This window comes from Gorilla gorilla, chromosome 11 (genome assembly GCF_029281585.2).
Source record: "Gorilla gorilla gorilla isolate KB3781 chromosome 11, NHGRI_mGorGor1-v2.1_pri, whole genome shotgun sequence".
NCBI classification, from domain to species: domain Eukaryota; kingdom Metazoa; phylum Chordata; class Mammalia; order Primates; family Hominidae; genus Gorilla; species Gorilla gorilla.
Genome location: NC_073235.2, coordinates 60,649,583 through 60,675,082, shown reverse-complemented (window position 1 = coordinate 60,675,082; position 25,500 = coordinate 60,649,583). Strand labels below are relative to the sequence as shown.

The 25,500-nt window shown below is 37.8% G+C and overlaps 1 protein-coding gene and 1 long non-coding RNA gene across 7 annotated transcripts in view; one reads left to right on the top strand and one right to left on the bottom strand.

Moving 5' to 3' along the window:
* LOC109025879 (uncharacterized) overlaps positions 1-23,971 on the bottom strand; it is a 70,143-nt gene extending 46,172 nt beyond the window's left edge. Inside the window, exons 1-3 of the long non-coding RNA XR_002004829.2 lie at positions 23,882-23,971; positions 13,904-13,998; positions 12,489-12,540 (exon numbers count right to left, since the gene is read on the bottom strand). This is a non-coding gene — a long non-coding RNA (uncharacterized lncRNA). The remainder of the gene's footprint in view (positions 1-12,488; positions 12,541-13,903; positions 13,999-23,881) is intronic.
* CCDC148 (coiled-coil domain containing 148) overlaps positions 1-25,091 on the top strand; it is a 291,643-nt gene extending 266,552 nt beyond the window's left edge. For 4 of the 6 annotated variants that reach the window (XM_031008918.3, XM_031008919.3, XM_055380202.2 and 1 more), the window contains 3 exons: positions 11,608-11,725; positions 13,938-14,078; positions 18,351-25,090. In XM_031008918.3, the coding sequence (XP_030864778.2) occupies positions 11,608-11,725; positions 13,938-14,078; positions 18,351-18,497 (406 nt within the window). In that variant the 3' untranslated portion in view covers positions 18,498-25,090. Of the gene's footprint in view, positions 1-11,607; positions 11,726-13,937; positions 14,079-18,350 lie in introns of all 6 variants that reach the window. The other 2 variants (XM_055380204.2, XM_055380203.2) reach the window with 1 other exon arrangement.
* The last annotated feature ends 409 nt before the right edge of the window (positions 25,092-25,500 follow it).

Genomic DNA, 25,500 nt, shown 5'->3' with positions numbered 1-25,500 from the left:
CAATACATATTAATTGTGGAGTTAAACTATATCTACCATAAACCATTTGTGAGTTCAAGAGTCACTGTGCAAATTACCCAATTAGTATCAAATGGCAGATGTCTTTTGTTAGTGAGTTCATATGATGGCAAGTGACAGGTGCCTCTAAGTATTCAAAATCCAGATGTAAGCTCTGCCTTTGTCTACTTGATAGGTGTTTCTAATTGCTCTGGGTTTTTGGTTTGTTTTGCAGAAATATGATTGTTATGCATTTACATATATGGCACTTTGTATAAATGTGCTGAATAAATGAATGTATTAGAGGCAATTGGGCAAATAAATGCTGATCTGCCTGGGTGGCCTTTTAAATTTCAGTTCATGATAAATAATTTCTGAAAGCCAACATTATTTCTGCCTGTGCTGTCCCTCCAAAACCATGATCCTAGCATGTCTGTATCATGGTCGTGGATGTCATGCCTGAGTTTGGCTTTTAGCATTCATGGCTCCTTATTCTCAAAAGGAACTGACACTAGATTTGTTCTCCAGTAATTCAATTTCTCTTCCAGCTTCTCAAATGATTAAATATCTTACAAAGACATACTCACTGACTAATTAGACAGGCTTAAAGGAATAATGTATATTTAATTTATTCTTACATTTTTATTTTGCCAACTCCTGTGTCCTGTTATTTACCTACAGCTTAGGATATTCAATAGAATGCTTTCCATCACTTTTTAATTTCACTCATCATTTATTCTATGTTTCTTTCATTTATTGGTGCATATCTTCTGTGTTTTAGGCACTCTGCTAGTTCTTGGGGATACACAGGAGATTAAGTCATAGCCACTAGACTCAGGAAGTATACAGTCTAGTAGACAAGACATGAAAACAGAAACTATAATACAAAGCAGGAAGTGTCTATGTGTCTATGCCATTCAGTTTGTTTACTTGACCATTCTTGCTTGCTTATGGAAAGGTAAATATTATTTCCCAAACTGGGTCTATTGAGAAAGATTTCTGTTATCAGATAACTGAGCAATAAGCACACCAAGTCCTCCTTTTAGAGATTCATAATGCACTCCACCATATTATCATAAATATTCTGAAAGCTCCTGCCATAAATAAATTTATTTTACTTTGTTTATCTTAGTATTTCCCAAACTTACTTGAACACATTTTTATAGCATACATGTTAACTTCCTGTGGGAAATTAACATTCCGTGGACCATCAGTTTGGGAAAAGAACTGATTACCCTTTGGAACAGCTAGATACATGTCCTCTTGTTATAGAGGACAAAAAGACACAGATTTCCTTACACATAGAAGATATGTCTACTAGTCAGGAATCTTCAGAAGCAACTGACAAAACCTAACTCAAACTAGCTTAGGCAGAAAAGGGAATGAATTGATTTATAAGAATGAGAATCCAGGGAATGAGTCTTGCCTCAGTGACTCAAATGGTATCTTCAGATTCCTCTCACTCTCTTTCTAACTCTTTACTCAGTACCTGTGTACTGAGTACACATTCCTACCAACAATGTATAAGTGTTCCCTTTCTCTGCAACCTTGTCAACATCTGTTATTTTCGTTTTTTACTTTTTAATTATAGCCATTCTGACCTGTGTAAGATGGTATCTCATTGTGGTTTTGTTTTGCATCTCTCTGGTGATTAATGATGTTTGTTGGCCACTTATATGTCTTCTTTTGAGAAGTGTCTGTTGATGTCCTTTGCCTACTTTTTAATGGGTTTATTTGTTTCTTTTTCTTGTTGACTTAAGTTCCTTATAGATTCTGGATATTAGTCCCTTGTCAGATGCTTGGTTTGCAAATATTTTCTCCCATTCTGTATGTTGTCTGTTCAATCTGTTGAGAGTTTCTTTTGCTGCACAGAAGCTCTTTAGTTTAATTAGGTCCTACTTGTCAATTATTATTTTTGTTGCATTTTTAGAAGACTTAGTCATAAATGCTTTGCCTAGGCCAATGTATAGAAGAGTATTTCCTAGATTTTCTTCTATGAGTTTTATAGTTTGATTTCTTATTCTTAAGCTTTTAATCCATCTTGAGTTAATTTTTATATATGGTGAGAGGTAGGGGTCCAGTTTTGTTCTTCTGCATATGGTTAGCCAGTTTCCCCAGTACTGATTTAATGATTAAAATCTAGATGTGTCCATAATAGGCAGTTGGCTCTGGTATCTAATTACTGCTGGAAAGAAGACACATATTTTAAAAAAACTATTCTAATATCAAAATCATTATTTTTAGATTATATAAAGTGGTTTATAGCTAATAATCCCAAATGTGAAGTCACCTCAATCAGTTGCTTAAGCGTATACATGATTTTCTTGGCCCCAGGAAGTTCTATTGCTCAAAGTTTCATATTTTATGAGTGTTTTCCTTAGGTTTTTAAGTAGCTGAAATGACCAACTTCTCTATAAATATTTCAGGCTAAAATTGTTGCAGCCATCTTATAAGACATTAAACATTGGGAGCTTGATTGTCTGCTTTTGGATTGGAGTGGACCCCAAATAATTGACCAGACATGATCTTAGCTCTGTCCATGGTACCCAGGGTACCGTAGTGGCTCATCTCTAACAGCATGTAAGGAGGCCGTCTGGCTTTCTATTTAGATGTGTCATCAGGTTCGTTCCTAACTTTGCACAAGAAGATGTCAAACTTATACCCAACTCAGACGCCCTTAAAGCAGCAGTTCTTTATTTAACCAGCAATGTAATATAGTTACACTTGAGAGATTTGTTTGAGGGTAATCCTGAACTTACATAAAGAACAAATAAAAGCTCAAAGGATCTGGGACTTTGAGGGAGGTGGAGGCTGCAGATATTTGTGCACTGATTGTAGTTGAAGTCAGATTTCTCAGAAGTAGTTTTTAAATTGAGAAAAGAAGAGGATTCATGTTGGAACTTTGGGTAGACAGACAAGGAGAAGCTGGTAAAAGGAATGAAGAGAAAGCAGTGCAAGAGATAGGAAGCACATTCCAAGAAGAAGGTATCATCAGTACCAGGCATTGCAGACAGGTCACATTGAGCTCTGAAAGACGGCTCTGAGTTTGCAATTTTGAGTCACTGGTGTTATTGGGGAAAGTAGTTTCCATAGAGTGGAGTGGACAGAGGCCAGACTGCAGGATGGTTTGGACTAAATGAGAAGTGAAGAGCTGGAGACAGAAAGTATGGCTTCCTCAGTTAAGAAATTTTCCAGTAAAAAGAATAAAAGAAAAAAAGATGGTGTCTGAAAAGGGAGCCAGAGTTGAGAGATACATCCCTCCACCCCATTTGAATAAGTTTATACGTAGAGGAAAGAGAACCATGGAAGGTGGTTGGTTAGAGAGAGAGAGAGACTGAAGAATTAAGAAAGAAAGAAGTTCACTTCTGGAGCAAGATCCTAGCAGCAACTAGGTTTATAGTATTAGGAGCCCAGATTTAAGGAGCAAAGGATGGATGAAGATGAGTTTTGACAAGGTTGGAAGTGGCAAAGCATATTGAGGAAATGAATGCTCTTTTCAGTGGAGCAGGTGAGGTTCTCCACTAAGAGGGAGAGTTAGCCATGATGTAGAAATTCAAGGAGAACATCAAGCAGCTGGGGAGAGAATAAATAATTCTGGAGCAGTGTTGAATGTCCAGTTAAGGTTCAACTTCATTAGTATATAATAATTTCAACAAAGAATTAGAGTTGGATATTGGCAGGGTAGATGAGAAAGAAAAGGCAAGATAATTAAAGGATGCTGTTGACAATGCCTTTGAAGAGATAGACCCAGGGCTCCAAAGCTGGGGAGAGAATGAGATAAAGCCTGACTGGTTCTTGTAGCCTGGGAGAAAAGGCAAAACTCGAAAAAAAATTTCAGGAGGGAAGGCCTAACCTGGTACCTAGCAAGATTTCCATTGTTCAATGGTATTTAAGTTAATAAATGAGAAGTGAAGAGCTGGAGACAGAATGTATGGCTTCCTCAGTTAAGAAATTTTGCAGTAAAAGGAATGAAAGAAAAAAGACGGTATCTGAAAAGGGAGCCAGAGTTGAGAGATACATCCCTCTACCCGATTTGAATAAATTTATATGTAGAGGAAAAAGAACCGTGGAAGGTGGTTGGTTATTAATTTAAGCTAATAAATATTGTTGAACAATGGAAATCTTGCTAAGCTCAAGTCACAGATTGAGTAAGGTTAAATGGGTGACAGTGTCAGAAGGGTGACAGGCAATCCATGTGAATGACACTTCCTAGACTTGTGCAGCATACAGCCTTTCTAAGTCTATGCCATGACCCCAGACCTGGAGGCATATAACAGGAATCCTCAGTTCAAGGTGTTGGCAGGGGAACAGTTCTAGGTGATGACAATTCCAAGTTCAGTCTAAGGAAAAGTTTGTTGAAGTAGGGATGGAGTTAATGGTGCTGGAAATCAAGAGACTGTGTGGGCAGAGTTGAGTAAATATTGGACACTGACCCAGCCAGTCAGTAGTTAATGTCAAGAACCATAGGACAGACAGGATGGTATCATCCCAAAGTCAGTGTGTAAAACTTTCTGGAATTGTCACTGAGGAGCCAGAAAAACTCAGCCTCCTCTCTGCAGGTACCCTCTATTTTAAGAGGTTGCAATAAAAGTAGTGGCACCTGGGAAGCACTGGTTTTCAATTAAGGCAAATCATTGAAAGCAGCAACTGAGAATGGGGTCAGGTGTGGCTGAGTGTTCCAGTGGAGGAAGTATTTTATCACTAACATTATTTAAACTATTGGGGCATGGTGATTTTTTAAAAAGGTTTTTGTCCGTTTATTATTTTTAAATTCTCTATAAACAATGAGCCCCATTTGGAATGTTATTGGAAAGGAGTAGTTGAGGAAGATGTTGAAGATATGTAAAGATATAAAAGGAATACAGAAGGTCAGGTAGAAAGAGGAATGGTTCAGAAAAAGAAGAATAAATAAGTTGTGGCAGAAATAGTTTTTTGGATTAGTTTGGGGAACGAGCTAATATGATATTTGCAACATTCTTCCAGTGTCTCTCTCTTCACAGCTTGTCCTCCTTTCAACATGGGACTCCCAGATTGAAGTCCTTGTTTGTGTCTCTCACTTCTAGCTCACCTGAACTCAAACAGCAGGCTTAGAACTGATTAAAATCAACAGGAAAATGTGCTCTTATTTATGGATTTTTGCTTCCATTGTGATAAAATATCCAACCCTTGGAGCTGCCAAAATGATTCTCAAAGAAGGTGGTTCACATCTCTATTTAAAGGCTGAGACGCCTTCGATTTTACTGAATAGACCCTTTAAATATCGGCCAGTAGCCTGAGGTTTTCAGCTGTCATCAGGATACACCAGTGTTTTGTCCATCAGAGGGAAAGAAAGAGGTTCAGTAATAGCCATTATTGCAACTGCCCATCACCAGCACTTATCCAAGTCTGAGAAGGCTCTGGTCTCTGAGAGAACCTGTCATCCATGTGTGTCAGGGCCATAGGGGCTGGGAAAGAATGGGGTTGAAAGGTCCTGCTCTGGAATGTCAATAATACCAAGCAAGAATTTCTAGTTTGGAACAGTCCTGAGGCATATAACTGCAATGTTTAGCACAGGCAAACAGAAATAAGCCCTGTCTAGGTAGTAATTTGTAACTGGTTTTGTCTTGATAACAATAGTCAGGTAAAGTCCTTTTAATCTGTATATTTATCTATGCTGTAGTTCTCAAAGTGTGGTCCCCAGACCAGCACAATCAGCATCACCTGGAAACTTGTCAGAAATGCAGATTTGGGGGCTCCACTTCACAACTACTGAATCAGAAACTTTGGAGCTGGCCCAGAAGTCTGAGGTTTAACCAGCCACACAGGTGATTTTGATGTATGCTCATTTGAGAATGACTAAGCTATGTAGCATTGGTTCTCATCCCAGGCTGCTCATTAGAATCATCTAGTGGAATTTTCAACAAAATACAGTACTTGGGCCTGACTACTAGATTCTGATGTAATTATTCTGGAGCGAGGCCTTGGCATTGCAAGTCATTTTACAAGTTTCAGTGATTGAGAACCATGATTCTGTAGCAATCTGAAAAGGGGCTCTGTAATTTGGAAGTTTATGAATAAATGCAAAAACAATTTATTAAGAACAATTTTGTGATTTTACTACAGTGTTCATTTAGGCATGCTTATACATAACAGACCACAAATTATGTAAACTCAACAGAGTAGGGACTTCTTTCCTCTTTTATTTCCCCCCACTATTATAACCTGAGCACCTAGAACAGTGCTTGACACATAGTAGGTGCTTAAGTAACTCTATGTTGACTAATTTAACTAATTAATCAATTAAAAGATGGGGTTCCAATAGCTTCATAAAGGAACCAGGAAGCTCTCTGAGCTGAACAATGGTCTCTGTTTGGGGCTGGCAATGGTTCATCTTTTCTGGTTCTGCAGAGACCCTGTGAGTTTTCTTTGTTCTTGCCTCATGCCAATCTGTACCAGGATGTCAGTGTCTTGTGTCAGGATTCACATTCCTGTTTGCAGAAATTGGTCTCTGCTTATGCCCTTAGCCAGAATCCCCACTGAGTGGAGACTCCCAGCCCATGTGGTTAGAGGAGTGATGCCTTTCAATGTGAATGTCTTCCTGTGCAATTTCCATTCTTTTCTTTGGGCAGACTTCTCCCCTCCACTTGAAACGTGTTGGCACCTGGCCTGCCTGCTTTGATCTGCACATTCTTCCCTGTTGGGGTGACCTGTGATTAATGAAGGGGTCCCCTCTGCTTAGTGGGAAGAACAACCTCCTGAGTAAAATCTGAGCCAAAAATGAATTTCCCAACAGGCAGAAACAGGTTCCCCATGATGCTGCCACTGAAACACCTGATAGTAGCACCTCCGGCACGTGCCTGTTTAAAGATTTCTTGTTCCATATTGACTAAGCCACATGACTTAAACACTAAGTAGCAAGTTTGATTATAAACTGCCTTTAATTCAGTAGGGCAAATTACTTGCCTGAAATGTTAGGTGGTAGGGGGAGTTCCATACTAGTTAGAGACCCTAATGAAGATACGTCTTTATGCTCCATTTTATTGCTTAAGTTTTTTGTTTGTTTCTTTGTTTGTTTTAAATTGTAAAACTTGCCACTATTGACCATTTGTCAAAAGTCTTTTTCCCCCTTGGTGGCTGTAGCTTCTTTTGAGAGGAAAGTTAGCTGTGACTCCAGATAAAAGGGAGGTCAAGATTTGGTACTTATTATTTTGCCCGGTTCTCACTGAAGTTTCAGTGAAGCCCAGGGAAGCTGTTACTACAGATCAAGGTGTTTCCAAACATTTGCATTTGTATACTCATTTCTTAGAGTGCAGTGCACACATTAAAAAGTCTCATAAATGATACATAAATTCTCCATTTCTACATGAAAGCATACTGTCCCTTCAACTACACTCAGGCCTGGAGGCTTAAATAAAATCCTTTCCAGATTATTGTTAGTGCTGTGCGGGATTCTGCAGCAGCTGTTGCTTTTGAACAATATGATGCTTCTCCTCCCCCAAGAGAAGTCGAAAATGCCTCTTTTGAAGCACTTTCAACCTTTGTAGACTCAGGGAGCATATAATAGACTGAGAAATGAACCCAAGAAGGTTTCTGTTTGGGAATTCAGTGCACAACTTGAAAACTATTGAGTTTAGCCACTTCCTGACATTGACTTTCATAGCAACAGTTTAATTTGGAGAAAATCTGCTACCTCAAATGGCTAAAAGTATTTATGTGGAAAATTTTCCAAATGATTGACTTTACTGTGTTGCTATTTTCTTTCCCCATGAATATGTGAGTATTTGGCTTCCTCCCAGGAGTTTTTCTGCATCACTTCTCTTTAGGCAAAGAACATTTTCTATCCAGAGTAGAAGAAAGAAGCACCAAGAGTTTCTCCTTTTTTAAGTGAAGTATTATTGAGTTTAAACCATAGCATCTGTAAAAATGAAGAATTTGAGTGTGTCTCCTAAGTCCTGAAATTTTTTCATGGCCAATCCTTCAGGCGGTCAGAGTAACCTTGATCATCACTTTGGATCCAATGCGACTGTGGTCGGCTCTGTGCACCCTCCAGCTCCGCCTTGTCTCTCGCCTCTCCATTGCATCAGTTTTGCTGCAGGACTTGTTTGTCTCCATGCCCTCTCTTACTGCCTTACCTCACCTCATCCACCTCTGTGGGATGTTCTCACCAAGGTCACCAATGACTCCCTGTTGTTTAACCCAATCATTATTTTGCACTAGAATTGATCTTTCTGTAGCATTTGATGTTGTTGACCCCATTTTCCCTAACATCTTAGGACCACTTATCCTCCTCATTTCCCTAAATGGTTTCCTCTCCTTCTTTCCCTTTCCTAGGTGTTGTTTCCTCAGGAATCAATCCCAGGCCTACCTCTCTTCTTACTCTACACTCTTTTTCTAGATGGTGGCATCTGCCTTGTGGCTTCAATTCCGTTCTACTGGTAAAGACTCCCCATGTATTTCTCCAGCCCAGATCTTGCGAAGACAGGTCTGCGTTCAAACTGAACTTAATTCTTTCACTTCCCTGTTTCTCATGTAAGTTCCCAGTCTTAGGGAGGAACACCCCTGTTCACTGTGTAAGAGAAAATTTCCTCTATCTCTTTCCCTCTCCCATAAAATAAATGAAAACTTTCTGTTGATTTTTATTTTCTACATGTCCTTTAAATCCCTATCTTTTCCCAACCTCCTATGAGTACTCTTCCCCCATCCTAGATCAGGAGGCCTTCCATTCCCATCTGGATTGCTCATCTCTAGTCTTGCCTCCCAACAACCCATCCTGCATATCACAGCAGATATTTCTCCCTGATCAAAACCTCTCATGCTTTGAAAACCCCCACAGTCCAGCCCCTCTTGCTTCTCTAGCTTCAGTTCTTGGCCCTCTGCACCTTATTTTGCTCATTTTTGGTTATTCTGAATGTCTTTTAAGACATACCTGCTCACTCTCACCTCTGGGCCTTCAAATGCTACTTTTTTGTCTGAATCATTCTTTCTATTCTCTCCCCTCCTGGTGCATTCCTGCTCCTTCTTTGGATCTTAAATTCAGAGTACTTCCTCCTATTATAGATACTGCCCTAAAAGCCCCAAGTCTGGCAAAGCTGTCTTTCCCATGGTCTCTGCCCCATTGTCCCATCAGAGCACAAGCTGCCCTGTATCATAATTGCCTGGGTCTTTGTATCTACATTGGATTGTCAGTTCTTTGAGGACAGGAGCATGTCTCCCATGTTGACGTTGTATCACCAGTGCCTAACACAGCCCTTGATGCATGGCAGGTGCTCAACAAATACCTGTTAAATGAATGAATAAGCCTCAAAGTAAATGATGAGTCAGCCTTCTCTACCACACAAGTGCAAATGCCTTTCTCTCATTTGCAATTTCTTCCTCACTAGTCAAGCTCCCCTGACTGTTACAACTATTACTTTTCCACAAAGCAGACAAAAACTTTGTTGCAGACAAAGCAACCTGTATATCCCAAAGGAAGATAAACTTTCCAAAGGTTCTGAGAATTAGCATATGGTAATTGTCAAATCCCAGGGTATTTTTTAGTTGAACCTTCACAGTAGATCACTTAGCTTGTACTCAGTGCTTAAATTGAGTAGAACCTCATTAGGGAGGTTGTGTCATGTCATGCCTTAGTGAAAGTGGAGAGAATGAGAAATAGAGCTTTCCATGACATGGAGGCGTGAGAGAAAGGGAGCATTCTGGTCTGTGGGCTCTTTAATCTATGTGTCTTGACTATATTGACTCCTGATTTTGGCAAGAACACTCATGGCCATCAAAGGAGGTTAGGATTTTCCTTCTAAATCTCATTCTGGGTTTTGTATTCCACAAGGATCCACTGTATGCCTCCCTCCTTTCCTCTCCTGTGTCTCTCCTTTCATGACAGACTCATGAGCAACCTGTTTCTGGGGTATTCCTCCCCAGGAGCATGTTTTCCTAAGGGAACCCTGTGGCTGCAGCCTCAGCCACCAGTACTTGCCTGGGCTTCTCTGTCACTCATCATTCACTTGTTCTGTTCTTGCCACCCTGAGCTCTTCCTCTCTCGTGGCCTCCATGACTAGGTCAAGGCAAGTGAGGGCCACTCTCAGATGCCAGCCCTGCATTTGCTGTCTCTGCCTGGAATCCTAATCCTCAAGACCCTGCTCAGATACTGCCTCCTCCGTGAAGCTCTTGCTAAGTTTAGCCAGCCCCTCCCACAGTGCAGTGATTGGTCATCTCACCTTTCTCCACATTCTCAGTGGCTCTTATTTGTACGTCTCTTAAGATCACGTGTCTATGCTTCTATTTCTTTATATCCATAAAATGGAATTAAAAAATGGCAACCCAGCATGTGATTGTTGTGAGGTCTAAATGACCTAAAACATATAAAGCACTTAGCACAAGACCTGATGCAGGGTGAACACGCAGTAAATACCAGAATCCAGAATGTAAAAGGTCTAGTGAAGGTGTCTCCACCTTGGAAAATGCAGGTGTGCACACTAAGGGTAAAGGACATTTGTGACTGATGCCACAGAGAAAGCTAAATCTTTCAATGATGGAAGGCAGATGTGGAGAGCTAATACTCCCCTGAGAACCCAGGTGCCTACTCTTTTGAAAGGATGAATTCCATCTCTATAATTCAGTAGAAGAATAGCTTGGGCAAGGAGGTGGCAAGGGAAGCTGCCCAAAAAAGGCAGCAGACGAGGGCCAAGGAGCTCAGGGCTTTAAGCTGGTATTTAAGTGGGCCATATTTTAATAGCCGATGATTTTAAGGGGGTTGGAAATAGAATGCTAAGGGAAAGTCATGTTTTTGCTGCCATCTACAGATGTCAAAGTGCAATTTTAAAAGTTGCTTAACACACATACGCACCTACTCAGAAAGTGAGAATGTAGATGACAATATATGTAAAGTTTAAGTTCTAGTAAGTAAAATAATTTAGACATATTATTATAGTAGCTTATTTTACTTTTCCTTCTAAAAATTTGTATATTTAATCAGTAATGTAAACTTTCTAACAACCCAAGGTGTGCTAAAACTTCTCATTGGGAGACCACTATAATAGCTCACTTGAAAGTGAGCCAGTCACCTCTCAGGGCAGGTTAGCCAGAATCATGGCAGCCAGTGCGCACTTTGAGAGTTAATAAAGTGATTTCAATGAGGAATGAGATGAACTGAATTTTACTCCCACGCTTTCCTGTATTTCTCTGGTTGTTATTAGAATTACTATGAATTCGTGTAATCTCAGCACTTTGGGTGGCCGAGGCAGGCGGATCACGAGGTCAGGAGATTGAGACCATCCTGGCCAACATGGTGAAACCCCGTCTCTACTAAAAATACAAAAATTAGCTGGGCGTGGTGACGGGTGCCTGTAATCCCAGCTACTCGGGAGGCTGAGACAGGAGAATTGCTTGGACCCAGGAGGCAGAGGTTGCAGTGAGCCAAGATCGTGCCTCTGCACTCAAGCCGAGACTCCGTCTCAAAAAAAAAAAAATTGCGTTTTATATGAGTGTCTTTTATTGATTTAGACATGAGAAATCAGTAAAAAAAAAATGTGACAGTGCTGTTACCTCTGAGATGTGTTCTGCCCCTATGCTGTTTTCTGTACAATCTCCAATATTATTATGATGCTTCCACAACTTCCTTCTGTGTTATTTTTAAAGGGTTAAATATAGACAAGAATTATTGGAAAGGCGTTTGATGGAGAAAAAGGAAGTGGCCCTTCAAGAAGCTCATGAAGACAAAGAGAGAGCACGGCGGCTAGAAGCCCTTAGGAAACAGGTGTTTTTCATTTGGAAATTTTCATGGGTGGTTTTTTTAAAAAAAATGTTTCTAAGTGCTCTTAATAGCATTCTTACTGGGGCTTAGTTCATGACATCTGCTATATAAAATTTAACTTTTCCAAATTGGGATACTGCTGTTCATTCCTGGGAGCAATTAGATTATATTGAACCATTTCCAGTTTCTCAGTGTATTGAAAGAACTTTATCATCACCTTTTAAAAAGCTCTCCCAAGATTAACTATATCCATATCACCTAGAGTTTATTAGCTGGATAGTATCCATTTACAACAGTGGGGCTCTACATCTAGTCTACGAATTTTACTGTCCTCAAAAAACCTGGTGGAGTTCGAGCAAGATAATCTTTGGCATAGGAGCCTCCCTTTGGAAACATCCCACAGTCAACAAATGTGTTAAAAATGGTTTTTTAGAAAATATCTATTTTGTGGAGAAATAAAAGCCTCCTATCACTTTGCCTAGTGAAAGTAAGCAAAAGTAGATGCAAATGGATGGTAGATGGCAAGGGTGAGACTTTAAGAACTTAGGAAATGTGATAGTTTTACTTTGTAGTTTTTCAGAGTTTTGAACTTGAAGGGGTTGTTTCAACTCAAAATCTCTAAAAATCTTCATTGACGCCGTTTCCCAGCTAATAGGAAAGGACTACTTGGTTTCCCTCCTGTGTTGCTGGAGGGAACACAGAATCATGGATAAGAACTTGGCCTCTGGTGTCCTTCCAACCTGGTACAAGCTGGTTGTGTACTTACCGGCACTGGGAACAGGTCATTTACTTAACCTCCGTAAGCTTTATTTCTTCATCTGAAAAATGGAAATAATAGGATCTGTCTTATAGGTTTGCAATAATGTGAGTTCAAATTTATTATTTACTAAGCGTAAAGCCCTCTTCTAAATGCTGTTAGGTATTACTTTAATTTCTACAACAACTTTATGATGTGGGCAACATTAATATCCCCATTTTATAGGAGAGGAAACAGAGGAGACACGGAGGTTAGGTGCTTTCTCCAAAGTCACACAGCTAGTAAATGTTATACTGATTCAAACCAAGGAAGTCTAGCTAAATGAGATGATATAGATGTGGCATAAATGCATACAACTATTATATCCTCATCTTCTTTGATAAAAAAGGTTATAAAGATAAATTTAAAGCATAGGAATGTAAGTCCTGGTAATCCTGGATCCTACAAAATTTTAGTTATTCAGCTTATATATCATGGCCTTCTGGGTACAAGACTTAATGTCACTATTACTGAACACATTCTTGTTCAAAACATAACTTTGATAACTACCGTCTATATGATTAGAATTCTTTCCATCTGTGAATGCTTTGAAAGAGGAAATAGCTGTTATCTCTTATCTATAATCAGTATTTAGAACTGTGATGTAAGCTATTTTAGTTAGCAAACCTAAAATAATTAAAGCATGTTCAACCCTCAGTTATTTTATTACAGTCTTTAAATGGCATTAAGAATGCCATTTTCTTCATGCTAATTCTTGACTTTCAGAATTAATAGGCAGGTGTTACTAATGGTGCATATCATTTACAAAATTAGTGACTTCTTTTCATTAAGATGCAGGTTTGAATTATAAAAGACAAGGGCATTTGGGTTAAAATGACTTTGCAGTTTTTCAGTAGAAGGAGGACAATGGTTTATAGGAGTCCCTGGAAATCTAGTTGCCTGGTACAAAGGAAATTCACCCACCTTGCTCACTAATGCCAACACACTTGACCCATGAATTATATGCTCTAGATCCAGTTCAATCAGGTTAAACTTCCTAGAAAACTTCATGGGGTTGTTACCATAACATAAATTGCTAATGGTCAAAAAGTGAATTTTTTTTTACTTTCTGTGACTTTCAAGTTGGTTGAATATGTAAGGTTTTCTATATGAGATTTCCTGTGACTTCATATCAGAAAGATAAATTGTTTTCTGAAATTAATTATAATTATTCAATCATTAGCAAATAACTGTATGCCAAGGCATTTCAATATTTTGTCTTATATGTATTGTCTTGTTTTGTTTTAACTCCTTTGTGGATCTCTAGGACTGACCAATTAATATTTCTTCTGCCCGTTCCTCTCAGGCTTTACCTTTAATAAAATTTCTTAACTTTAATGGGCATTAGACATCAATAATGTTGCCCAGAAATATTTAGTTTGTACCTTGTTCCAAGTAGCCATGCTTTCTCATTTTTAGGTTGCTGTTGTTGCTCAATTTGATCCTGTTAGAATGATGTCAGATACAATGGCATCGAAAGCTAGAATGGGCATTGAAATTGAAGAAGAATTTATTCTTCAAAAGCCACTCTTCACATTGAATACATACAATGAACAGCAGGTAATTATGGAAATTAGCATGACTGATGAAAAAGCCATGATGATGGTAAGGACTGTAGAAGTGTGTGTTTGGGGTTACAACAGTTTTTAATATTTACATTTGAATATCTTACATATTAACATAATTTTTACTTCTAAATGATAGTACATAATTACTACATAATTCTTAATATTACAAACTAGTTAATAGGTTACCATAGAACAAGAGGTTACCTAAAAATGTTATAAATCTGTCATTGAAGCTTATTTTTTAAATTTTTTAAAAAATGCTTTATAAAATTTTATTTGAGAGTTCTGTATTAATATTGTGTTTTGTTGTTTAAATGTTTATCTGTTACATTAAGAATTATATTTAAATTCATAATATAAATTATATTAATAAACAACTGATACTGATGACAAAGCAGAGGAAAGTTTTTAGAAATGAAAATGAACAGAAGATAATACATCAGAGCTAATGATAAAATAAAACATTTTTTACGGAAAAAGTTGTTAAGGGCTTATTTAACCATTTCTAGGAATCTAGGGTTCATTTTAATCTGTGCCTGAGAATCTGTGCCTGTAACTGAGAAAGGATTTTAAAAGATCTTTTAGATGGATGGATTGAGGGATGGAAGGTAGGAGGGAAAACAGATGAATGGATGGATGGATGGATGGGTGGATGGATGATATATCAGTCACTGAAATTAAGAGAGAAAGTAGTTGTCAGTTTTACAAATCTAAGGAGAGAAGCTAAATAATTATTTAATTATTTAAAAACCAGGAAACCATCCATTCACCCGCTTATGTCTCTACTTTGTGCGGCATACTTTGCTAGGGACTCTAAAGAGGCATAATTCATTTATTAATTGAACCAATATTTATGGAACATATATTATATTCTGGCTCTGTGTATGGTGCCTGGGCTACATCAGAGCAAGATAGGCTGATCTTGTCTGGAGGAAGTGAGCAAAAGAGCCTACTGGGGAAGGAAAGTAGCATGTGTAGCAACAATGCCACCAGGGTGGGATCAACTCTGTAATGAATGTGTAAGGGTTGCCCTAGAAAGAAGAAGGGAATGAATGGCTAACCCTGACTGGAGAAGTCAGAGAAGGTGTCAGAGAGGAAACTTCTGAGCCCTATCTTAGTCAAAGATTTTTGGAAGCAGTAGCAAAATCCACTCCAGATGATTTACAATAATAACAACAACAACAAGAATAGGTTGTGGGGGAGGATACATAGGGAGAAGGATTAATTACAAGGTTTAAGAGGTGTCTCTAGATCCTAGCTGCCGAAGTGGGGAGAATAGCTGAGGCTTGAAAGGATTGAAATCAGAAGCTAAAAAGTCTCAGGCCGCTGGGCTAACCCTTATACTCGGTTGACCTATTTCACCTCTGGGTTTGACCAAGCGGAAGAGGGTGGGGCAAGGCTTTTTCCTAGTGTGTCTTCGGTGTAAGATACATGACAAGGAGTACATGACAAGTGCTGGGAGAGGAGACTGGAAACATGCGTTAGGTTCAGGCGGTGAAAAGCATAGCAGGTCTTGCTACTAAGGCATTTGACCAGTAGTAGCAAGTAGGCCTTGCTACTAAGGCATCTGTATGCAGATGCCAGACTTTGAAGCTTTAAATTATATACAGTCATGTGCCCCATAACAGTGTTTTGGTCAAAGAGAGACCACATATATGTTGGTGGTCCCTTAAGATTATAATTGATCTGAAAATTTTCTATTGCCTAGTAGTGTCTTAACATCATAGCACAATGCATTTCCTCTTGTATGTTTAGATTCACAAGTACTTAGCATTGTGTTACAACTTCCTACAGTAATGAGCACAGTAACAGCTCATTACTTCCTACAGTAATGAGCACACTAATGCTGTACAGTCTGTAGCCTAGGAGCAATGGCCTATATCATATAACCTAGGTGTGTAGAAGGCTGTACCATCTCAGTTTATGTAAGTACATGCTATGACATTCACACAACAAAATCGCCTAAGGACACGTTTCTCAGAATGTATCCTTGTCATTATGTGACACACAACTGTAATCAGATTTATGTTTTAGCTATGTGTCCTGAATGGAAAATTGATGGGGGTGGGCATGGGTTGGGATGAGTTCCTTTTAAAATGGCAGAGCCTTCATAGAAGTAGTGGTGGTGGTGAGGTCATGAATGGCTCTGGCTGAGAAAGGGAGGGCACAAAGAAAGTAAGGATGATTCGAAGCTAGACAACAAGTAATATTAAGAGCTGGTGTTTTGGATTCAAATCCACATCCACTGTTTATTGGCTGGGTGCATTTGTATAAGCTATTTACGTCTTTATGCCTTGTTTTCCTCATCTGTAAAATAATTATTTACAAAGTCCTTGTGAGCATTAGAGATAATAAATGTCCACTGCCTGAAATATTTCCTGGTACCTAGTAGTAATTCAGTAAATTATAATCATCTGGTGATGCTGCCATTAACCATATAAGAATACAGAAAGAAAAACAGATTTACGGAAAGAGAGAATTTGTTTTACTTATACCATGTTTAGGGTAAAAATATCTAGTACATATTTACAAGAAACTGATGGGCTGCCTGTGGGGAAGGGAATTGGGAAGATGGAAGTTCCAGTAGGGGGGAGATCTCCATTTCACTCTCTAGCTATGCAAAAATTGAATAATAAAAAAAAATTTAAGCCTCACAACATGGAGCTGAAGAGAGAGGTGAGTCCTAGATGTAATTTGGGAGTCAGTGGCATACAGGTTGCACATGAATCACTGGAGCACATGAGAGCAGACCAGGGAGAAGACATTGAGACAGAAGAGGAAAAACCTGGGTCTTAGGCTCATATTTGTTGCTTCTCAGACACAAATCTCTGTATTATTCTTGACTTCATACTCATTGTTGCCCCAAGCCCTGTATCTGATCAACTGCCAAGTGCTATTGATTCTTGTTTTCATAGTGTTTCTGACAATTATCTCTTCCTTGCTACCAGCCGAGTTCAGACATTTATTACTTTATGTCTAGACAATTGTAGTAAATTCCTAACCACTCTTTCGGCCTCCATTTCTTCTTTCCCTGCCACCTTAATTTATTCTGAACTTACAATCAGACCCATCTTCCTATGCAACTACAATGATTATATTATTTTTATGCAAAAACTAGAAACAAACATACCCTAGTAGCTCCTTAGACTCGGCATGGCCATGCAAGCCTTTTAAGTTCAAGTCCTAGTCTGAGAAGCATCTGTTTCCAGTGTTCCTCAATGGTAACCAGTGCTCTGCTCAAACCACTCTTATCCCAAGTTGGCCTATTTCACCTCTGAGTTTGTAGGTGTCTTCCTTTCTCATTAGGTCTCTCTTCCTCCCCAGTCTGCTTTATAGACTAAGTTGGACTTTAAGGGTAGTTCAATTGCTCATCTTCACCTGAGACCATCCTTATGCTGCCAGCACCAGGAGATGCACCCCCATGTTTTACTACTTTTAGGGCATCTGCCACATGTTGCCATAATCTGTAGTTATCTGTGTACATTTTTATTGCCCCAGTTCGCCTAAGAGCTCCTGGAGGGGCTGCTTTTACTAGCTTATTATCGCATCCTCTAGGGGGACTTCAAATCCATGTAAAATGCCTCATTAGGTAAAATCCATATGTGGCCACCTTCTTATCATTTCAAACAGTCTCTGTTGACATTTAATATTCATAGGAGGAGGGGAAGAGGAATAAGATCCAATCAGCTATAAATGAAAACAGAAATTGAACTACTCTTGTGTCTACTTCCACTTAGAATCAGATTGATGGAGGCATTTTCTACTTCTGTTTGAGATAGAAATCCAGCCTTGGAAGAAAAGTTCTATTGATTTTGTTTTTCAAGTGGTGGCCATGTGTTTAAACTTAATTTACATATTGCCAAATGATGGAGAAATTAAGATGCTTTTTTTGTGGCTTAGATTTATTTTAATCAATGATTATCTGTATTTTATAATTCCAGCCAGCAATAAGTGATAAATCAATAGTAGCACTGAAAGTAAGCTTCTTTTACTTCATCTTTTAATAATTTTAACGCATTATATTTTGACTAATCTAGTACACTATATTCTATATACCCTACATTGGAAACCACTGATGTACTGAAAAGTGATAATGTCAAAAAGGTTTAGATGTTTCCAAAGTATAGTCACTGTATTCACAGTTTACTGTCACCTAGTCATCTGTCCAGTAAAAACAAATTAGTTTGGGAAAACATGGAACTAAATGTTAAATGTTATTTTAGTTCAATGAATTGCTATTTAAATTGTATTTTTATTTCTACAGATAATTTCTGACCCTAGACTTCGCTTCGAGTTAGCGCTTCGAGAAGCTGGACTTCATAGAACACTTTATGCTAAAGAGATATTACCAAAAATTAGTCCTCAAAAACCTCCAAGAAAGGACATGGAGTCTACTGTATTTAAAATATAGAGCTCATCCTCAAATTCTATATGTAAAGAGCATTTTTCTTTGAAAACATGTATATGGATAATAATAATTACTACTTTCTAAAATGTTTGAAATATCAGACATAGAAATCATAGCATCTGTTAAAACAACTTTGCCTTTCTTTTGTGATTCTTAGAATTTTATGCACTATATTTCCTGTATCTTTAAGTTATATTTAATAGTACTAAATTCCCCCAAATTATGGAACTTAATTATGGCACATATAGTACTTATACTATAATTTAGTAAACTACATGTTGGAGGTTATGTTATCCTATAAAAAGAGCTCAAAATAACTTTGTGAGAATTATAAATTATGTAGCTGCTACCTGCTAATGTTCATTTCTGCTTGTTATTTCAGAATTTGACTTTTTAATTATGGAAGCTTCATTATCATTAATACTTCTATTATTTCTTGATTATTATAAGAGGAGACTCAACCTTTTTCTAAATTTAGAAACCAATTTGGTACACCATGTTTACTGCAAACCAATCATCCAAACAATTTCATTTTGCAAATTAGCCCTTAAGAATAAATTAGAAATTAGAAATAGCATTTCAAGCATGGGAATATCTGTTTTGGTTTGGAAATATATATATTTGTGTGATTGTTTAGAAGAAATATTTAAAATTTCATAATATTTGGAATGCTGTCAAAAATTCCAAATTATCTATTAAATATTTAGATGATTTTATAGAAAAGGAGCATTTAAAATAAAACTCAAACATAAATATTTGACTATTTCTAAAAAATAATTTTTCAAGCAGAATAACAAGTTAGTGTTGTTGAAAGTTGCCATTGTTACAGTTAAGATTCCCCACTCCTTTTTCTCTCTATTGCAGCTCCCTGACATTTCCCACCTACCTCCCAGGGGTTGCAGCCTCTGTGCAATTACTGGAATAATGTAAAAAAAAAAAAAAGCCCAATCCAACTAGTGGAATCTTTGACTTTATGATTGTCCCCAACATCATGGAAATAAAAAATACAAGTACAGCCCCGTTAGAATAAATCTTCACAAAAGATTCTATGGGCAATATCCTTATCTGCATTCCAAAATTCATTCTAACACCCTTTTTGTTGCCTCATCATAACATCTCATAAAAAGAGAGGAAGGAGTGTTTAACAAGAGCTAGACAGTAGTGAGCATTAGTGTTTATCCTTACGGTATCTCCCAGGGTTACAGTGTTCCTTTGTGGGTCCTCAGTTTGCTTGATGTGACGCCTCAGACATAGACCCAAGAAAGCCCTGCCATGTCAGAGCATACCCTCTCTAAACAGCATGACACCACTATTCCTCAGAGTCCACAGATCCTTTCCAACATCAACATCCACACTGATGTCCAGAGGATCACACTCAAATTCCAGCTGAATAGTATCCCCTTTACGTTTTCCCAACAGTCAGACTAGTAGCTGGTGGTACTGTGAGGGATAGCACCACCATTTTGAGAACAATCAACTGACATGTGGTGGTTCCTTGTAGACTGGGTATTAGACCTTTGTCAGATGGATAGATTGCAAAAAATTTCTCCCATTCTGTAGGTTCTCTATTCACTCAGATGATAATTTCTTTTACTGTACGAAGCTCTTTAGTTTAATTAGATCCATTTGTCAATTTTTGCTTTTGCTGCAATTGCTTGTGGCATTTTCATCATGAAATCTTTGCCTGTGCCTTTATCCTGAATGGTATTGCCTAGATTTTCTTCTAGAGTTTTTATGGTTTGGGGTTTTACATTTACATCTTTGATCCATCTTGAGTCCATTTTTGTATAAGATGTAAGGAAGGAGTCCATTTTCAATTTTCTGCATATGGCTAGCCAGTTCTCCAAGGACTATTTATTGAATAAGGAATCCTTTCCCCATTTTTTTTCAGGTTTGTCAAAGATCAGATCTAACCAGCATTTTTTAAAATAAAACAAAATTGAATAAAGAAATCTGAAATCCAAATGGCTAATGAACATATGAAAAGATAGAAGTACCAATTAAAGCCCCCAATGAATTATCGATATATACCCACCAGATGGGCAACAATGTCAAGAAATCTAACAATATCATGTAGTGATAATATAGAACGGTGGGAAACACCTACTGGTAGTGGGAGTATAAATTGGAAGCATTTGAACTTATCTGATAAGGTTGAAAGCATTCATACTCTGATCCAGCAATTCTACTGCTAGATAGATGCTCTTGAGAAGCTCCTGAATGTGTGTAGGAGGACATAAACTAGGATTCCCAAATGAAAACAAGCAGAATATTCATCAACAGTAAATAAATATAAAAAATGTGGTGTATTCAAATACGAATTGCATCCAGCAATGAAAATGAATAAAATTAGCACCATGGACATATTTAGTGAAAGGAGCCAGAAACAAGAGCATGCATACTGTGTAGTATTTTATTTATCTAAGGTACAAAAGCAGGGCACACTAACCTATATTATTTAGGGATATATGCATAAGTGGCAAAATAATAGAGAAAAATAGAATGATTAAAATTAAAATCAAGGTTATGATTACCTCTCAGAGATGCAGAGACAGTTGGGAGTAGGGGCTTCCAAGTTACTGAAAACGTTTTATTGCTTAACCAGGGTAGTGATTAGAGGATCTGTCTAATTATTCTTTAATGTTTACATAAGTGTTTTACTTATATACTATAATAGGTCAATGCTATGAATTCCCAATGAAATGAAAAAAATTTAGAAAATTATGAAAACAATCTTTTAGCATATAAGTGTATTGGAAATAATCTTGTTAGCCAGTTTCTGATTTAATATCCTTAATTTACATGTATTTCTGAGACAGGAAGGCCAGTCCCTACTTGGGAGTCATATTTACCCTGACATGGGACAGGATCCCCTTTATTTTCCTCCTCCCCAACCCTTGTGCTCTGCTTCAAAAGGTTGTGGCTCTTGCCAGTCTAGTTTGCCTAGCAGGCTTGAAAAAGAAAGAAAAGAGAACATACCTAATAGGAGTAAGCACTGGGCCATGAAAGTTTATTTCAATTATCTGTGTTTCTGTATAGTGGGTCATAAGAAAAATATATTTCTTAGTGGGTAATGGTCCAAAAAAAATTTAAAAACCACTACCCTCAATCCCATGGTTAATAAGTGGGATATCCTGATACAGCTCCACATCTTTGAAGACGATGGGCTTGTTTCAAACTGAAAGGAAAGAATGTAATCCATCTGGTAGAAATTCCCTTACCTCCCTACCACCAAATCTGCAAATACACCCAAATGGGCATTTACTTTTGCATCCTCTAGCAGAGGGAGAAACCCTCCCTCTATCAGAGACCAATGTTTCCATGTGTGTTTTGGGTTTCATCCCATCTCAACTCTGCAAGAATTTTTCTTTTTTGTTTATTCTTTTTCTCTTCTATATCTTCAAGCTCTCTCTCAGCATACAAATATGCTAGAATAAACTCCACTTTAAAAAGAAATCTCCATTAACCCCGTATTGTCCCCTAGCTACCAGGCTGTATCTCTGCTCCTCTTCTCAAGCAAACATTTTTAAAGAGTTGCCAATAGCCATTAAATGTCTCTTTTCATCTTCCAGTTACTGTCACTCATTTGATTTAGCTTTGCCCTCAACTCCTCTGACACTGCTTTTAGCAAGGTCACCAATGAACTGTGTGCTGGCAAATCTGATGACCACTTCTCAATTTTCATCTTATTGACTTCATGACAACATTTGATTCAGTTGACAACTACCCCATCCAGAGCATGCTTTTCTCTTGGCCTCTATGATACCAGCCTGCTTCACCTCTTGCTTCTCTGGTCATTCCTCAATTCCTTTTCTGACTCCTCCGTCTCTATCCATCTCCAGATGTTGAAGTGCTCCAGGATTAGACCCTTTAACTCTATCTTTTTAATTGTATTATCCAAGGGGACATCCTTCAATGCTGTACTTTAGTTTTAGCTTTAAATTACGTCTTTTAAGTGTTTTTTAATCTACAGGCTTCCCCCTCCATCCATTTTCCCTGTTTGCATTTTATTTATTGAAGAAACAAAGAAATTTATATGCAGAATTCCCTATGCTGGATTTTGTTGACTTTATCTTTTTGGTGTACTAATAGTTTAATGTATTCCTCTCTCCTTTGTTCTTTGTGTTTGCCATAAATTGGTAGTTGACCCAGAGGCTTTATCAGACATAAGACTCAGGTCGTTCTCTTTTTTTCTTTTTTCCAAGGCTACTTTATTGTGGTGGTGTGTTCCCCCAGCAGGATATGCATGTTATCTGATGGAACTTCTTTTTGCAATTTTTGCTGCCACTAATTCTCAATGCCTAAGTCCATTAATTAATTACAGATTGCATGGTAGAGATATATTCAAATTCAATCACTCTTTCCTTTGTTACCTGGAAAAATTACATAAAGAAAAAATTTTCCTCTTCTGGTATTTGATAGTATAAGAGGAGTAGGCTAAGTGTTTGAGTTTTTTTTTAACCTAACAATTTTACAAATAATGAATTTATTCTTTGACATCCTGCAAAGGTGATCAATTTTGTTGTATCTTTATGAAGTTATGAATTTAAATGTATTTGATCATTTAATCTATTAAAGTGTTATCCTTATTGATGCTCCATTTATTCCCCCTTTGCCTAATGGAAACCTTTTCAGTTTGGCTTATGAATTCTATTAAGATAGCCTAATAGACTTGGTAACTTCCTTGCTATTCCAGTTATCTATTGCTATGCAGTAAAACTTAGTGGTTCAAACTTCATTTTTTAAAATTATTTCTCATGTTTCTATGAGTCGACTGGGCTCTACTGGGTAGTTCTCACTCGGGGCCTATATTAATTTCCTATCACTGCTGTAACAAATTACCACAAATTTAATGGTTTAAACAGTGTAAATCTATCTTATAGTTTTGGAAGGTCAGAAATCAGAATTTAATCTCATTGGGCTAAAATCACAGTGTTGACAGGGCTGTATTCCTTTCTCAGGACTCTAGGAGATAATCGGTTTCTTTGCCTTCTCCAGCTTCTAGAAGCTGCTTATAGTCCTTAGCTCATGCTGTCTTTCTTTTATCTTCAAAGCTAGCAGTGGCAGGCCTAATCCTTCTGACATCCCAGCACTCCACACTCCTCTTTTGCCTCCCTCTTCCACTGTTCAGAACTCTTGTGATCACATTAAGCCCACTCTGATAATTCAGAATAATCTCCCTATTTTAAGGTCAGGTGATTAGCGATCAGAATACCCTTTGCCATGTAATATAACATTCACAGATTATGGAGATTAGGAAATTGACATCTTTGGGAGACATTTTCTGCCTACCACGGGGTATATTATAAATTTGTAGTCAATTTCTAGTTGAGGACATAGTCATCCAAAAGCTCAACTTGGCTGAATGACCGAGAGGACTCACTTACCTGACTGGCAGTTGATGCTGGTTGTTGGCTGGGAGCTCATTTGAGGTTGTCAATGGGACCGACCACCTACACATGACTTCTCAAGATGGCTTGGCTTTTCATAGAATGGTAGCTGGGTTCCAAGATAGAATTTTCCAAGAGCAAACATTCTAAGAGGTATAAAATGCAAGCTGCTAGACCAGTTAAGATCTACTGCTGGAACTGGGATAGGGTCTTTTCCTCCATACTCTTTTCATCAAAGCAGTCATAGAACTCTCCCAGATTAAAAAAGGTTGAGAAAAAGGTCCACTTATTGATGGCAAGGTCACATTGGAAAAAAGTATGTGAAATAGAAAATATTTTTGCAGCCACTTTTTGAAATCTGTCATGTTTGTTATCGGGCATAACAAGATGTTTTAAGCTCATTTTGAATATTTCTTGCTCTGACCTGGAACTAACCTTTTCTCTGAGAAGCTTTGGTTCTTTTTATTGGAAAATCGTATTTCAAAACCAAAATTTGGAGACAAAGAATACACATTGCTACTGGGTTGATCTTCTATTCTAGACCTTTTCAATGAGCATGGTTAGAAAACACACACACACACACACACACACTCCCACACATATACATACACATATACATATACATGTACAGACATATATACAAAACAGGCCAAGTGCGGAGGCTCACACCTGTAATCCCAGCACTTTGGGAGGCCAAGGCAGGTGGATCGCTTGGGGCTAGGAGTTCAAGACCAGCATGGCCAACATGGTGAAACCCTGTCTCTACTAAAAATATGAAAATTAGTAAGGCGTGGTCGAGAGCGCCTGTAATTCCAGCTATTCAGTAGGCTGAGGCACAAGAATCACTTGAACCCAGGAGGCAGAGGGTGCAGTGAGACGAAATCACGCCACTGCACTCCAGCCTAGGTGAGAGAACAAGACTGCACCTCAAAAACAAACAAACAAAAAAAAACAAATCCAGACATATGCTTATATTATCTAAAGATAAAATATTTTATTTATTTATTCTGTTACTTCAAATTCCATGGGATTTTCACTTGATATCTTGTATTTTACTTTTGTATTTTCTTTTTTCCTTACTGACAATTCTGGTGCCCAATTACACACGGATGTTAGAATATGACAAAATTACTCATTTACATTATCCACACAAAAGTCTTAGAATAAAATACCAATATAATAAAAACAAAAATAATAAAATTTGGGGTTATTATGCCTTTTCTATTCTTTTTCTTTTTGTTATCTATATTGTGAGGGATTGTGTAGACATTATACACACTCTCTTTTATCCATGATTGAATCTTATTCTATAAGTAAATATATATTTACCAATACTGCCAGTTTTTAATGTCAATTTCTCTCTTGTCATTTAGGTTGTCTGAAGCCTGTTTTCCAGAAGATTATTTAGGAATTAGTCATGGAAGCAATATTTTCTGGGTCCTTGAATGTTAATAACAGATTGATGGTCATCTTTATAGTTGAAAATAAATTTTTCCTGGGTCTAAGATACTTTATTTACATTTTCTTTTCTTAGCATAAAATGTCAAAGGGCTGGCTATAACATGGTTTTCTTTCCCTAAGAATCACTTGATCTTTTTGCCTAATTAGAGTTTTTT